This window comes from Chionomys nivalis, chromosome 4 (assembly GCF_950005125.1).
Source record: "Chionomys nivalis chromosome 4, mChiNiv1.1, whole genome shotgun sequence".
In the NCBI taxonomy this organism is placed as follows: domain Eukaryota; kingdom Metazoa; phylum Chordata; class Mammalia; order Rodentia; family Cricetidae; genus Chionomys; species Chionomys nivalis.
In genome coordinates, this window is record NC_080089.1 from 110,095,568 (window position 1) to 110,110,889 (window position 15,322).

Consider the following 15,322-nt stretch of genomic DNA (forward strand, 5'->3'; position numbering starts at 1 on the left):
TTGCATCATTCTCCTCTGGTGGCTCCATGGCATCTCCTGATTCTGCTTTCTTTCTTCCAGCATTCAGTTTAGTTTTCCTTGCCTAGCTTTATGCTGCCCTATCACAGGCCCAACACAACTTCTTTATTAACCAATGATATTCACAGCATACAGAGAGGAATCCTACATCAGAAAGAAAAGAAAAAGTCAAGTTGTATAAACTTAATAACAAAATACATGGAAGAAATATGTGAAATAATAAGTATTCCGAAAAATATCAATAAAAATCACTAGATGAGGGGAAAACACTGTTTTTTTCTAGTAGATCCTGGTTTTCAGGATGCAGAGGCAGGAAGATAGTAAGTTCAAGACTAGCCCCCCCCCACATGCACATCTGTGCACACAGCATCTCCAAACAAGAACCAAGAAGTGAAATTAAGGGGCTGGAGAAATGGCTCAGAGGTTAAGAACACTGTCTGCTCTTCCAAAGGTCCCGAGTTCAATTCCCAGCAACCATCTGTAATGAGGTCTGGTGCCCTCTTCTGGCCTGCAGGCATACACGCAGACAGAATACTGTACACTTAATAAATAAATATTTTTTTAAAAAAAGAAGTGAAATTAAGAGACAAAAAGATGATGATGGCTTAGTGGTTAGTCAGGGTGCCTGTCTGGCATGTGTGAATCCTACCATGTACTAAAGATGACTAGGAATCCAACAAGATTAGTACAGCTGCTTTTGCCATCATAGGACGATCTAACACAAAGTCAAAGGAGCAAACCTAGAAAGTCATCACTGAACTGAGACAAAAATAAGGGCTCAGGAGACTGGGACTTTGTGGCACTCTCCTAAGGAGCCGGGTCCTGCAGAGTTCTGCTGAGAAAGGAGAGCTGAGAGGAAGGCCACTCGCTAAGAAGGCAAAGTCTGCTGCAGAAATAGCTTAACACTTGGCAAACCTGTATAACTCTCCAGTTGTCTAGAGGTAGTTTTGACCCGTAAGACTTCTTACAGCAGTATTTAAAAACTTCAATCGCTGCCAGGTGGTGGTGGCGCACACCTTTAATCCAGCACTTGGGAGGCAGAAGCAGGCAGATCTCTGAGTTCTGGGAAGCCTGGTCTACAGAGTGAGTTCTAGGATAGCCAAAGCTACACAGAGAAGCCCTGTCTCAAAATAAATAAATACATTTAAAAATTTTAAAAAATAGGGGCTGGAGAGATGGCTCAGAGGTTAAAAGCATTGCCTGCTCTTCCAAAGGTCCTGAGTTCAATTCCCGACAACCACATGGTGGCTCACAACCATCTGTAATAAGTCTGGTGCCCTCTTCTGGCCTGCAGGCATACACACAGACAGAATATTGTATACATAATAAATAAATAAATATTTTAAAAAAAAATTTTAAAAATAAAATTGTAATTGCTCTGACTAGTTCCAAAATAAGAACAGGAGTGTGGACACCTGAACGCTCAAGAAAATGTGATGGATATTTGCTCTCAAGCGGCAACTCATTTTAAAAAATGATTGACAGATGAGCCTTGTGCACCACTCGAAAGCTATACCTAATGACCACAACCTCCATGTTCACAACAACTGATACACTGTGGATTGCTATCCTCTGTGTGCATGCTGTGTGCACCTGTGTATGCATGTGTGCATGTGTGTGCATGCACATTCATGTGGGCACATGAGGTCAGAGGTTGACATTGAGGGGTCTTTCCTTAGTCTCCTCTCAATTTTTTTTTTTTTTTTGAGACAGGGTCTCTCACTGAACTTAAGGCTCACCATATTAGCAAGGCTGGCCAGCCAGTGAAGTCCCAGGATCCTCCTGTCATAGCTCCTCAGCACTGGGGTACAGGTGTATACCACATGTCCAGATGTTTGTCCAAGCTCAGGTCTCCATGCTTGCACAGCAAGCCCTTTACCTCTGAGCCCCTATCACAGCTGCAGTCCCACTTTGGGGTTATTAAACAGGGTTTCTCTGTGAATCAGTCTTGGCTGTTGTGGAACTCACTTGCCCGACCAGGTTGGCCTTGAACTCACAGAGAACCGCCTGGCTCAGCCTCCCAAGTGCTGGGATTAAAGATGTGTGCCATCACTCTCCAGCTTCCTTTTTTAAAAAAACAAAGTTTCATCGTGTAGCCCTAGCCGACTTAGTACTCACAGAGATCCATCTGCCTCTTCCTCCCAAGTGCTGGGATCAAAGGGGTGCACCACCAGGCCTGGCCTAATTTATTTATTGGCAGAGACAAGCTAGCACTAAGTGGATGTTGCCAAAAATGAGGGGCACAGAGGAAGTTGGGTTTATCAGCAGATTGAGAGTACCAAATGTTTGCTTAAGAAATGTTCAGAACCGCCGGGCGGTGGTGGCGCACGCCTTTAATCCCAGCACTTGGGAGGCAGAGGCAGGCGGATCTCTGTGAGTTCGAGGCCAGCCTGGTCTACAGAGCTAGTTCCAGGACAGGCTCCAAAGCCACAGAGAAACCGTCTCGAAAAACCAAAAAAAAAAAAAAAAAAAAAATGTTCAGAACCCACTTTATCACATTTTTCCAGAGCTTAATTCTTCCTGGGTTACTCTTCATTCAAAGATTAAGGGGATGGGGTAGTGGATCGGACTGGAGAGCTGGCTCAGTGAGTAAGAGGGTGCATTGCTCTCGCAGAGGACCCGAGCTCAGTTCTCGGGATCCCACACCAGGCAGATTACAACCACAACTCCATGGATCCAGTGTGCCCTCTTCTGGACACTGCAGGCACTGCACTCACATGCACACACCCACATAGGCACAAACACATATGATTAAAAACAACAACAAAATAAATCTTTAAAAACAAAACAAAAGAGCATGGAGATCAAAAGGAGAGGAATCCTGTGTCCTTATGGTCTTCTCCCGGCTGGGCCTGGGCCTGGCACCTGGCTCAGGCTCCCACCACTTTCTACTCCAGGCTCCCTATTCCCCACTGTCTTCCACACACTCATTCTTCTAGATTTTCTCATCTCTCAACCAAGACTGTCATTGCAATGACCAAACAATTCCAGAATGTCTGTGACACTCGGCCCATAGTTGGCTCAGCGGTGGGTTCCACAGAAAGACAACCAAAAGAACTAACTTCTAAGCCGGGTTCAGAGACCGCATGACCACAGAGTGGCAGAATCCCCTATTTTGACTTTCATTCCCTTGTATCAGCAAATAGAAACCACTTCGTGGCTGAGCATAAAAGCTAACCCTAGCACAAGGGGAAAAGGAAGCCAGTGGCCCTGAGTCACAAACACCAGCAGCACTTGTGAGGGTGGAGTTTAATCACAGCCCAGGGCTGAATGACTAATGTTGGCTGTCTGAGCTGGCTGGGGCTCACACAGCCGCCGGAGGCCTGTGCTCCACGAGCCCTCGGGCTGAGGCTAGAGGCACTGCCTGGACCACGGCCCCTGCAGTGCTCACTGACAACCGTCTGCTCTGGATCCGATGGCTCCTCCGTTTTCTGAAGCCCTTCTCAGTTTGTGCTATCCAGTCCTTCTCTGTCACCAGTTTTGAGTTGAAAAAGGTCAAAATGCCGAAGATGATTCTCTTATTTTATTGGGATAAAGTACAAACAGCCCTTCCCATACAGTTCTGCCTCGGTCAGTATTTTTATCAACTAAGTGGGAAGCACTAGTGATATCAATGTCAGACAACCCCCAAAGACAACACTCCGGGGCCAATAAAATGCGTTCACTACACAAGAAGCTAAGTTCTCACCCCGACTGACTCAAGAGAAAAAGTTTAATGTGGTCTGGCAGGAGAGGAGGCCTAGCAGCATTTACTCCAGAAGAAAAGGCTGACATGATGGCTTGGCGAGTGATGGCGCCTGCCAAGGCTGACGACCCACGTGACAGGAGGAGATTCTGACCTCCACAGGCGCACTGAATCACACCCGTGCGTGTGTCTGTCCCAAACAAATAGATGTAACTTAAAAAGAATGAGTCTCAAACCGGGCGGTGGTGGCGCACGCTTTTAATCCCAGCACTCGGGAGGCAGAGGCAGGCGGATCTCTGTGAGTTCAAGGCCAGCCTGGTCTACAGAGCTAGTTCCAGGACAGGCTCCAAAGCTACAGAGAAACCCTGTTTCAAAAAAAAAAAAACAAAAAAAAAGTAGTATAGCCAGGGAGTAGGCTCGTGTGCCCCATCTCTCTCTAGACATAAGCATCTTCTACAGTGTCACAAACTTTCTGTCAACAGTGCCCCACTCCAGCTATAGTTATGCACACCAGCCTTTCAGACTCTAAGACACAGCTGTACCAAAGAAACGGCCATCCTTAGATTAGCACCTGCTTCTTGTTTTGTGGAATATTGGCAATGGTTTGGAAATGCCACTCAAAAACTGTCACATGTACGTAAGTCAATTGTTTGTAAAGAATTAAGACGTGACAGCCTCCACAACTAACAGTCAATAACTGCAGAATCAAAAAAAATATCGCAGGGCCTAGTGGCCCAGTGTCACCTGCAGACTCTAAAATGACGGCAGTACACAGATGTCCCTTTGCTCCTCAGTACCTGGGGAAACAGCACACTGGCTGCTTGGTAAGGATATCATAACTACACATCTCTTGTGACTGCTGAATGTCTCATCTCTTGGAAAATGCCAAAAACACTGCAATCCCAAGAGCCCACAGCTATAGCAATAACCTTTCCCCGAGTTGATTTAATTGATTTATAATTATCTATTCATATCCAACACGGGCACCTGCTGACGACTGCCACAGTATGTATCACATTATAAGATGATTTCATACTTAGTACATTCTGGAGTAGACCAAGGAAGCCTTAGGAACAAGCTGAGCGGCATTCTATAAAACAACACCAGAACGTCAGCCAGGCTCTGACCCTCCTCGCTCAGGACTACACCAAGACAGAGGCGGTTTTGCAACTGGAGGCCTGAGCCAAACCTGAGCTCTCTAACACGCATGCACTTACCTTAAGAGCAGCTCCTTGGGTAACTTTTTGTTGATAAGGCCATCATCGTTGTTTGAGAAAACCTGCAAGAGAGAGAGAAACTGTACAACAGTTCTTCAGCTAATGTATGAAAAAAACTAAATCACGTTTTTATACCGGGTCACAGCAGCACTACTTACTGTCCTACTGAAAAATGAAAACCTTCACGACTGGAATTCCGTGTCCAGCACCCATGTCAGGGGGCTCACAACACCCCTGGCCTCCACGGCACCAGCACACAAGTGCATCTACCACCCCAACTCCAACAAACACACACACACAATTAAAATGAATAAAATAAATCTTTTTAAGATGGCAACACAGCCATTCGTGCACTGCATTGTACTGGAGGCTCCGGTGAGAACACAGAGAAAGAGAAACAGAAGACACAGATGACATGGGGCTGTGTAGAGACAATTCCAGAAAGCCACAACGCATACCACAACTCATCAAAGAGTTCATAAGACCACACATTTATAAAAACAGAATGTTACACTTTTAAAGAGTTATTTTTAGTTATGTGTGTGCACATCTGAGCACAGCGCTCTAGGAGGCCAGAAGAGGGTGTCGGATCTCCTAGAGCTGGAGTTACAGGCAGCTGTGAGCTGTCTGCTCAAAGTGGGCCCTGGGAACTGAACTCCAGTTCTCTGTAGAAGCAGCCGGGGCTCTCAACTGCTGAGCCATCTCTCCAGCTTCATGAAAATACATTTCTATATACTAGAAATGGACAACTTGGAAATGAATTTTAAAAGCAATCAAATTTATAATGGCATTAAAATGAATAAAGTACTCAAAAATGAATCTGACAAATTTTATATATATGTAAGAATTCCATTGCTGAAATTGCATTCTGGGTTTGGAGAGATGGCTCAATAGGTCAGATGGCTGGTTGTGCAAACAGAAGGCCAGAGTTTGAATCCCAGAACCCACATAAAAAAGTCAGGCATGGTTGTGAGCGTCTGTAACGCCAGCACTGGCTGATACTAGATTCCAGCTCATTAGCCAGCCTAGCTGAACCAGTGAGCGTCAAGTTCAGTGAAAAACCCTGTCTCAAGGGAATAAGGTGGATGTGATGAGGCTACTGACATCCTCCACGGGCCTCTACTTGCGTGTGCACAGGCATACATCACACACACCAATGTACACACACACATAAATACACAGAGGTATACAGCACACACACCAACGTACACACACACATAAATACACAGAGGCATACATCACACACCCACAGAGGTATATATTGCAATGGCCTGCTTGTCCCTTTAAGAGACAAGTCACACAGGGCTGCCCGCTGCAGCCACTCTGGGATCCGCAGCATTTTACTTTTACCATAGCATATATCTCACCCACACACCCATGTGAATGTGTGCACACAACACAAAGGGAAAAAGAAATTTTGCTTTACTGGGTGCTGGGAGTGGTGGTTATGCCTGCAATTCAGCACTCTAGAGGCTGAGGCAGGAAGATTGGGACATAAAAGATATCAGCCTGACCTACAAAGTGAGGCTCTACCCCAGAACATCCAAACAAGAAGAAAAAATGAGATGGGGGAGGGAAGGGAAAGGAAAGAAAATTACTTCAGAACTGCTGAGAGAAACTGATTATACGAAATGAACTGACAGACTCCACACTCACCATAGTGACTGCAAGCCAGCAGCCCAAAACTGCTGCGCAGGCCTGCAGCTCCCACCATCCGCTCTAGAGCTCAAGCTCGTGAAAATACAAGGGACCCAAAGTAGCTAACACAGGCCTGGAAAAGTCAGAGAGCTCAGTCCTCCTGATCTCAACATTTGCTCTATGGCTAGGCACAGGAGCACATACATCTCAGCTGCTGCAGGGCTTGATGTGGAGCGATTGCTTGAGCCCAGACACACACACACACACACGCATGCATCACGCGCGCGCACACACACACATGTGCATGTACACACACACATGCAACTAAAATACTTTAATGTTGATTTTTAACTCTTTATTCAAACTTACATATCTGTGTGTGTGGTGATTTGGATGAAAATGGTCCCCACAGGATTATAGGGAATGGCACTATTTGGAGGTGTGGCCTTGTTGGAGGAAACACATCATTGAGGGTGGACTGTGTTACTCTCTCTTCCTGCTGCTGCCAATCCAGATGTAGAACTCTCAGCTGCTTTTCTAGCACCGTGTCTGGAATGCCTGCCACCATGCTTCCCACCATAACAACAATGGATTAAACTTCTAAACCATTAGCCCCAATTCAATGTTTTCCTTTTTTTTTTTAAATATTTATTTATTTATTATGTGTACAGCATTCCTTCCATGTATGCCCGCAAGCCAGAAGGGGGCGCCAGGTCTCATTATAGATGGCTGTGAGCCACCATGTGGTTGCTGGGAATTGAACTCAGGACCTCTGGAAGAGCAGTCAGTGCTCTTAACCACTGAGCCATCTCTCCAGCCCCCAATGTTTTCCTTTTTAAGAGTTGTTGGGCTGGAGAGATGGCTCAGTGGTTAAGAGCACTGACTGCTCTTCCAGAGGTCCTGAGTTCAATTCCCAGCAACCACATGGTGGCTCACAACCATCTGTAATGAGGTCTGATGCCCTCTTCTGGCCTGCAGGCTTACATGCAGACAGAATATTGTATACATAATAAATAAATAAATAAATATTTAAAAAAAAAAAAAAGAGTTGTTGTGCCCATGGTGCCTCTTCACTGCGATGGTATGTAACTGTGTGTGCAGTACCCACAGAGGCATCAGACCATTTGGAATTGGAGTTACAGGAGTTGTGAGTGGGCATGGGTGCTGGGAACTAAACTCAGGTCCTCTAAAGGAGCAATCTTAACCAATGAGTCATCTCTCCAGCCCTAAAAATGTAAGGTTTTAACTAGAAAGCTACAGTAACTGAAATTCTGAAGTCTGGTGTGGGAAGTCCTTCTGAATATGTGCTGCTTTTACTGGTTAATGAATAAAGAAGCTGCTTTGGGCCTGTGGCAGTGCAGAAGAGAGCAAGGCGGGAACTCCAAGCAGAGACAGAGGAGAAAAGAAGGTGGAGATGAGGAGACGCATGTAGCTACTGAAGGAGTAAGATGCCTGCCCCAGAACCTTACCGGTAAACCATGAGCCTTGTAGTAAAGTACAAAATAATAGGAATGGGTTAATTTAAGATGTAAGAGTTAGTAAATAAGAAGCCTGAGCTAATAGATCAAGGATTTTAATTAATATAGCTTTTGTGTGATTATTTTGGGTCTGGGCGGCGGGAGGCATGATTAAGAACGAAGTGAATAGGACTGAAGGCCCAGAAACAAACTCTATTTCAGGATTTTTGGCTTTTGTTTTGGTTTGGTTTTCTAGATAGAGTTCCCTTGTAGCTTTGGAGCCTGTCCCAGAACTAGCTTTTGTGGACCACGCTGGCCTCAAACTCACAGAGATCCGCCTGCCTCTGCCTCTCGAGTGTTGGGATTAAAGCTGTGCACCACCATGGCCCACCATACACCAACTCAGAGACAAACTCTTATAACCAGGAGCCATTGATTTAAATGGTGAAAAGCCTTTTGAAGAAATGTGCAGCACGATGGGGTCCTCATGAGAACCATGGGGCTGGACTTTACCTCCACCACACGGAACTCACTCCAAGTGGAGGCGTGTGATGTAAACACGGACCAACAACTGCAGCCCTTGTGCTGTGGGCTCTGTGATGGTTTTAAACTATGATACCAAAACCACAGACAATCAAATTAACGTAGGTAAGGTGAACTTCATTAAGAGAATACCTCCTTGATACAAAGGGCACCATTCAGAAAGTGAAAAGGAGCTGTGTGCGGCGGAGCTCCCTCCAGTAGCGCCAGCGCTTCTGAGACAGAGGCAGGAGACTGCCACACATTTGAAGCCCCACTGGCCTATACTGGGAGTTCCAGGCCACATAGGGAGACCCTGCAGGAGCAGGGGTGGGATGGGGGGAACAGAGAGAGAGACGGAAACCAATAAACACTCATAAAAATTTGCAAAGGCCATGAAGGAGATCCCAGGACACATCAAAGACCTCTCAACAATAAAAAGGCAAGCTAGTGCTGGGGAGAGGCTCAGTGGGTGCGCCACTTGTGCAGGAAGCATGAGGACCTAGTTCAAATCCCCAGCACCCATGTAAGAAACCACCCAAGGATGAGCATGCCAGTAACTCCAGCTTTGGGGAGGGTGGTGTTGGAGATAGGTAAACCCCAAGATCTCACTGTCCAGCTAGCCAGGCTGAATGGTGAGCTTTAGGTTCGGTGTGAGACCCTGTCTCAAGGCAATAAGGCGCAGAGTGACAATCACTCAACACCCTGCTCTGGGCTCTACATGCACAAAAACGTGCATGCTCACACTCGTGTGTACATACCTCATGACACACTCACACATAAAACAACAGCCCAAGGAAAGAACTGGCAAAGAAGCTGGGTGTGATGTTATATGGCTGTAGTCCCAGCTACTTGGGAGGGTGAGGCAGAAGGATTCACTTAAATCATGATTCTGAGACCAGCCTGGGCATCATAGTAAAACCCATCTCATAAACAAACAGGGGGTGCACCTCAGCTGACCGAGTGTTTTGTCTGTGCCCTGGTTTTCACCAAAGCCCACTGTAAACTGGTCAGCCTCTTAACCCTGGCATTTGGGAGGTAAAGGTGTGGGCATCGGAACATTAAGGTTATTCTCAGTTACACAGCAAGCTCAAGGCCAGCCTGCAATACATGAGACAGTGCCAAAACACATAATGAAAACAGCCCAGTGATGGCACATGCCTTTAATCTCAGCACTTGAGAGACAGAGGCTGTGAATTTGAGGTCAGCAGTACAACCCCCGTCTCAACAAACAAAACAAACCTTAAAACTTACAACTGCCTGTTAACTGCAGCTCCAGGGGACCCAGTGCCCTCTTCTGGCTTTCTAAGGCATCCAGGCTCATGTCCACATACCCACACACAGAGATACACAGACAGAAAAGTAAAACTAAATTTCAAAACAACAAAAAAACAGCATGTGGCTGAGGCGACCACAGGTCTTAGTGGAGACCCACTACAACTGTTCTACGGGAGATGATGTGTCCATCAGACTCCCTTCCAAACATGTGCCGCAAATCGGCGCTGCTGCTGGCTTCGGAGATGCATTCTCGCAGCGGGCGGCAATTACTGCAGATTCAAACCTGGTCAGACTGCTGAGAAACACCAATTGCTGAAAGCCGAGCCCTAAAAAGGACACCCCCTCCCCTCCATGGTGGACGAAGGCAGTGGAAGGAAGGGGACCTGGGGGAGGGGAGGGTGCTGTCTTCTGAACAGGAGAGGGACGGTGCACTCTGGAGCCTTCAGCAGCCGTGACTATCTAGACACATCCTGCAGAAGACAGGCCATCGTAGAGCCGGGAGCAAACCGAGTACACAAAGACGTGTAAACAAAACCAGAACTAATCCTGCAAGCTGTCATCAGACGATATTAATAGACAGTTTGTCAGAGAGAGAAGAGGGGGAAGTCAGCCTTCCGCTGTTCAGATGATAAGACACTGAGATTCTTCTTTATATCTTTAGACTTATTTTATCTGAGCACATTCCCTGTATGTATGTGCACCACGCGCATGCCTGGTGCCTGCAGGGGTAAGAGGATGACTGTGGGTCACCATGTGGGTGCTGGGAAGCAAACTCAGGTCCTCCGCAAGGGCAAGTGCTCCTAACCACTGAGCCATCTCTCCAGTCCCTAAACACTGAAATTCTTTAAGATTTACTTTTATTTTGTGTGTATGTGTATACATTTGTATGAATGTGTGGCACATGTGTACAGTGCCCCAGGAGGCCAGAAAGGACAACAGATTCTCTGGACCTGGAGTAATAGGCAGTTGTGAGCTGCCACGTAGGTCCTGGGAACCAAACCCAGGTCCTTCGCAATTCTTTTTCCTTTTTTATTCTGCATACGTGGGTGTTTTGTGAGCATGTATGTGTGTGTACCACTTGCATGCCTGGTGGCTGCAGAGACCGGAAGAGGGGTCAGACCCTCAAGGACCAGAGTGACAGACACCTGTGAGCAGTCACATGGGTGCTGGGAAAAGAACCTGAGTCCTCTGCAGGAGCCCCAACCACTGAGGCATCTCTCCAGCTCCCTCTGAGATTTGGAGGAGCCCCAACCACTGAGGCATCTCTCCAGCTCCCTCTGAGATTCTTACTCTTAGTGCGGCACATACTACAGTTTGAAGGCCTTGGTGTGAAGGTTAAGGTCATAGGCTTTGGAGAACAACCGAGTGATGTTAAATCCTTACTTCGCCACTGACCAGCTACTATCTAGGCAAGGCACTTAATCTAGCTCTACTAAATATGTATAGTAAAGTCAATCTCCATGGGGACGGTGGAGAGGTGTGGGAATTCAATGTGATTGGCCTAGAACTTGGCTCTATGGAAGAAAGGTGTGAGAGTTACTGAAATCATTCTCTACCTCAACACCAGGAGCAGGAATCCAGACAACCTACTTTTCATGATCAGTGAGCACAGAGGCCTCATTGTGTAAGAGTTTCTGTCTCAATTTGTATCTCCCCTCACAGTGGATTGTGGGTCTCAGTCTGCCCCTCCCCTTGCAGTGAATTGTGGGTCTCAGTCTGCCCCTCCCCTCGCAGTGGGTTGTGGGTCTCAAGCTGCCCCTCCCCTCGTGCTATGGGGACTGTGGGTCTTGTGCATGCCAGGCAAGTGCTCTACCAATGAGCCCCTTTCATTTTCAGACAGACAAGATCTCTCTAAATTATCCAAGTTGGCCTTGAAGTTAAGATTTTTCTATCATAGGCTATGTTAGGAGCATGGGTGCCAGCAATCCCAGTACCCAGGAGGCTGAGGCAGGAGAATCACCACAAATTCAAAGCAAGCCTAGCCTACATAGTAAATTCTAGAACAGCAAGGGCTATAACAAAAATCTACCTTGTATGTGTACACACACACAGACAGATATAGATACACATATATATAGACAGACAAAAACAGAAAGTGGGGTGCAGAATACGTGGAAACAGTCAGCAGAATGAATTAAAATGAAAAAACATGATGATATGACATACAATTCAAAACATAAATGTATTTTATAAGCTGAATTAAACAACAACAAAACGGGCACCAAGGGAAGACACTCCAACATCCAGTGTGTTCCAGACCAGCTAACGTTAAAACCACCACCGGAAGTCTTACACAGCAGCCACAGAAGAAAAATAGGGAGAACAGAAAAAGGAGGTGAGAAGGAAGGAGCCCAAATAAAAAAAAAAAAAAGACGGTGAAGAATGGCGAGCAAAGAGAAGAAACCAACTTTTATAAAACACTGCTGCTTCTCCCTGAGCCATAAAAGGCGTCGTGTAAATCATCCGGTCTGTGAGCCACAGAGAGCAGATGCCAAGTCCTGAACACAAACTGAGGTGACGGACAAACTCTCAGAGCTGTCCGAGGCGGAAGCGTGGACACATCCATGCGCCTGCGCCTTCGCCTACTAATCCCTTCTCTTTCAGCTGTGCTATGGGGAAGAATGCAGAGCCCGGAGTGTGAGGCCTGCCCACTGTTCTTCAGCACCTACCCCAAGGCTGGAACAAGATGCCAATCACTCCAGACAGCTCAGAACCAACGCATCCAAACAAGAAAAGCCCGTCACTTCCTACTCCACAGCATCTCAGAGGGACAGAGGACGCTCTGCAGTACCACCAGCTTGTCTATGGTGTCTGTCACCTCAGCTACTGGGAGCCCATAGGTAGGAGAGAAAAGATCCCCAGAGCTCCAGGTCAGTGAGACCTTGTCAAAAGTAAAGTGGACAGGGATGGAGGAAGACATCCAATCACTGACCTCTGGATTTCACATCGGCACCTACACACATGCATTTGGGTGTGCATACACACATACACACGCCAAACAAATATCCATCTAATTATTTATGGTAAACATGTGACTTTTTTTTACATTTTATTACTTATGTGGAGGGCATGCCCTGTATAGAGGTCAGAGGAAAATTTATAGGACTCTCTGTTCCCACCACGTGGGTCAGGGGTACGGAACGCGGGTTGTCAGGATTGGCAACAAGTGCCTTTACCCACTGAGCCATCTCACCGGCCCCCTAGAGATCTATTTATTAAAATTAGGCACGTCCCCTATTAGCTAACCCTCAAACAGTAGTCTATTCCCAGGGTGCGTCACGAACTCAGGGAGTCCACTTCTTTTATATCTTTGGAGGCCTCTCAAGAAACCACACCTAAACCTTGCCCATTCGAACCAGCACACAGGCCAAGTCAATTAAGGCTTTAAACAAGCTAATGGAGGCCAGGTGACATGCCCACGGCCTTCCAAGTTTATCGAGCAAAACTAACTGCTTAAGGTGTTTACAATGTACTAATGACAGATTCATTCAATCCCTCACAGAAGGTGCAGCACTCAGAAGGGGAAAAATACCAGTTCAATGTCCAGTTACAAAAGAGGGTAAGAGGGTCTCTTCCAAAGCCACCCATTAAATCATCCAACCCCTCGTGCTAGGAGCCCCGACAGGACACTGAACTTGAAACAAATGTGTGGTACGGTATTGACATCATTGCTTAAAAGCAGCTTCAAGTACGCAGACTGAAGAGTGTGGCTGTGGGCATCTATGCAACCACACCCTCTGGTGGCTTCCCGGGCACGCTCGGGCCGAGCGGCGTCACGGCGTCGGGGTGGCCAACCGAGTAGAGGTCCCGGGTGTGTGACTCAGACACGGAGCATCAGAGAGCACGGCGTCCCGGTGCCTCAGGCATCCAGGACCGGGGGACCTGGGCTTTCCACCTTCAGGACCAGTCCGAAGAGCCTTGCCCTGCCCTGCCCGTCCCGGCCTCACCCACCCGGCCCGACCCTGCCCTGCCCGGCCCTGCCCCGCCCAGCAGGCCGTGGCTCTTCTCTGCACCCTCCCCTAGGCGCCCAGCATCTCCACCGCCCCGCAGGCGCGGGCCCCAAACTCACCATGGCCGCGAGCGCGCCCACAGCCCGGAGTCACACGGCGCCGGCGACGCCCGTTGTCCTGGTGACGCCAGCCCGGCGCCCCGCCCCGGCCTCAAGGTGGGCTCGGAGACGGCCATTGGCCCGCATCCGCCACGTGATCTGTAGGCGCGCCCTTAGGCCCGCCCACTTCTTCTGGCCCCACGCAGCTTTGAGGCGGGGCCTAGGTGTCTGGGGCTTCACACCTGGCCGTTCCCATCATCGCTGCATCACCTTGACGCCCTCCCAACCGACAGGTGACCCAGCCATGCACTGTCCAGAGCAAGATACCTTTGTAGATTCTCTTTACTGGAAAAAAAAAAAAAATCTACAACAAAAAACCCAAACTGTTGGAGCTGGGAATACCACTTAGTTGGTAGACTGCTTGTCATGAGTGCATGAAGCCCTAGCTTCCACCCCCAGCGCCACATAAACCCAGTCTGGGGGTGTACTCCTGTTCTCCCAGCACCGGGGAGGTAGGGGCTGGAGGGCCAGAAATCCAAGGTCATCCTCAGCCACAGAGAGTTCGAGCTCAGCCTGAGGTACAAGAGACCTTGTCTTGGAAAAACAAAGTCCAATTACCCAAGAGGCCATGGCGCACGCCTTTGATCCCAGCACTCGGGGAGGCAGAGACAGGCGGATCTCTGTGAGTTCGAGGCCAGCTTGGTCTACAGAGTTAGTGCCAGGACGAGTTCCAAAGCTACACAGAGGAACCCTGTTTCCCCAAACAAACAAAACAACAACAACAACAACAAAAGACCAGTGACTAAGCCACATCAATCCCAACACCTGAAAATGTCATGTCTGGTGTCGGATCCATGAGGATCGGGCAAAGATGGAAGACAGACCACCAAAGCAAACTTTATTCCAGGAAAAAATTAAAAATAAAAAAAAAATCTCCATGGGGCACAAAAAGCTTATCAGCTGAGACCACAGCCAGGGATGGATTTGTAAGGCTGTGGCAATGAGCTGTTTCCGAACTCCCCCTTTTATAGCAAGAAATAAGCTTTAGGCATGAACAAAAGAATTTTTACAATCTCAAGGTAAAACTTAGATACAAATTGCTTTTTTTTTTTTTTTTTACAATTTCCATTAACAGGGTCTTTTTTAGTTCAACTAGTGTATGCATTTTGCCCATTGTCTTTTTCTGGCACTTTCTGATGGTATTTACCAAAGTTCTACACTCCCCAGAGACTGCTTGTTTTGTGTAGCAGGGAAGGGGATGGGAAAATGCACAACCAAAATGTCAGGTACATCCCATCATTTAAAAGTTAGCTCAGGGCCGGGCGGTGGTGGCGGACGCCTTTAATCCCAGCACTCGGGAGGCAGAGGCAGGCGGATCTCTGTGAGTTCGAGACCAGCCTGGTCTACAAGAGCTAGTTCCAGGACGGGCTCCAAAACCACAGAGAAACCCTATCTCGAAAAA

The 15,322-nt window shown here is 47.6% G+C and overlaps 1 protein-coding gene across 5 annotated transcripts in view; it reads right to left on the reverse strand.

Moving 5' to 3' along the window:
* Fbxl2 (F-box and leucine rich repeat protein 2) overlaps positions 1 to 13,948 on the reverse strand; it is a 53,751-nt gene extending 39,803 nt beyond the window's left edge. For all 5 annotated transcript variants that reach the window (XM_057769016.1, XM_057769014.1, XM_057769017.1 and 2 more), the window contains exons 1-2: positions 13,882 to 13,948; positions 4,921 to 4,982 (exon numbers count right to left, since the gene is read on the reverse strand). In XM_057769016.1, coding sequence (XP_057624999.1) covers positions 4,921 to 4,982; positions 13,882 to 13,884 — 65 coding nt within the window. In that variant the 5' untranslated portion in view covers positions 13,885 to 13,948. The remainder of the gene's footprint in view (positions 1 to 4,920; positions 4,983 to 13,881) is intronic.
* Between the last annotated feature and the right edge of the window lie 1,374 nt (positions 13,949 to 15,322).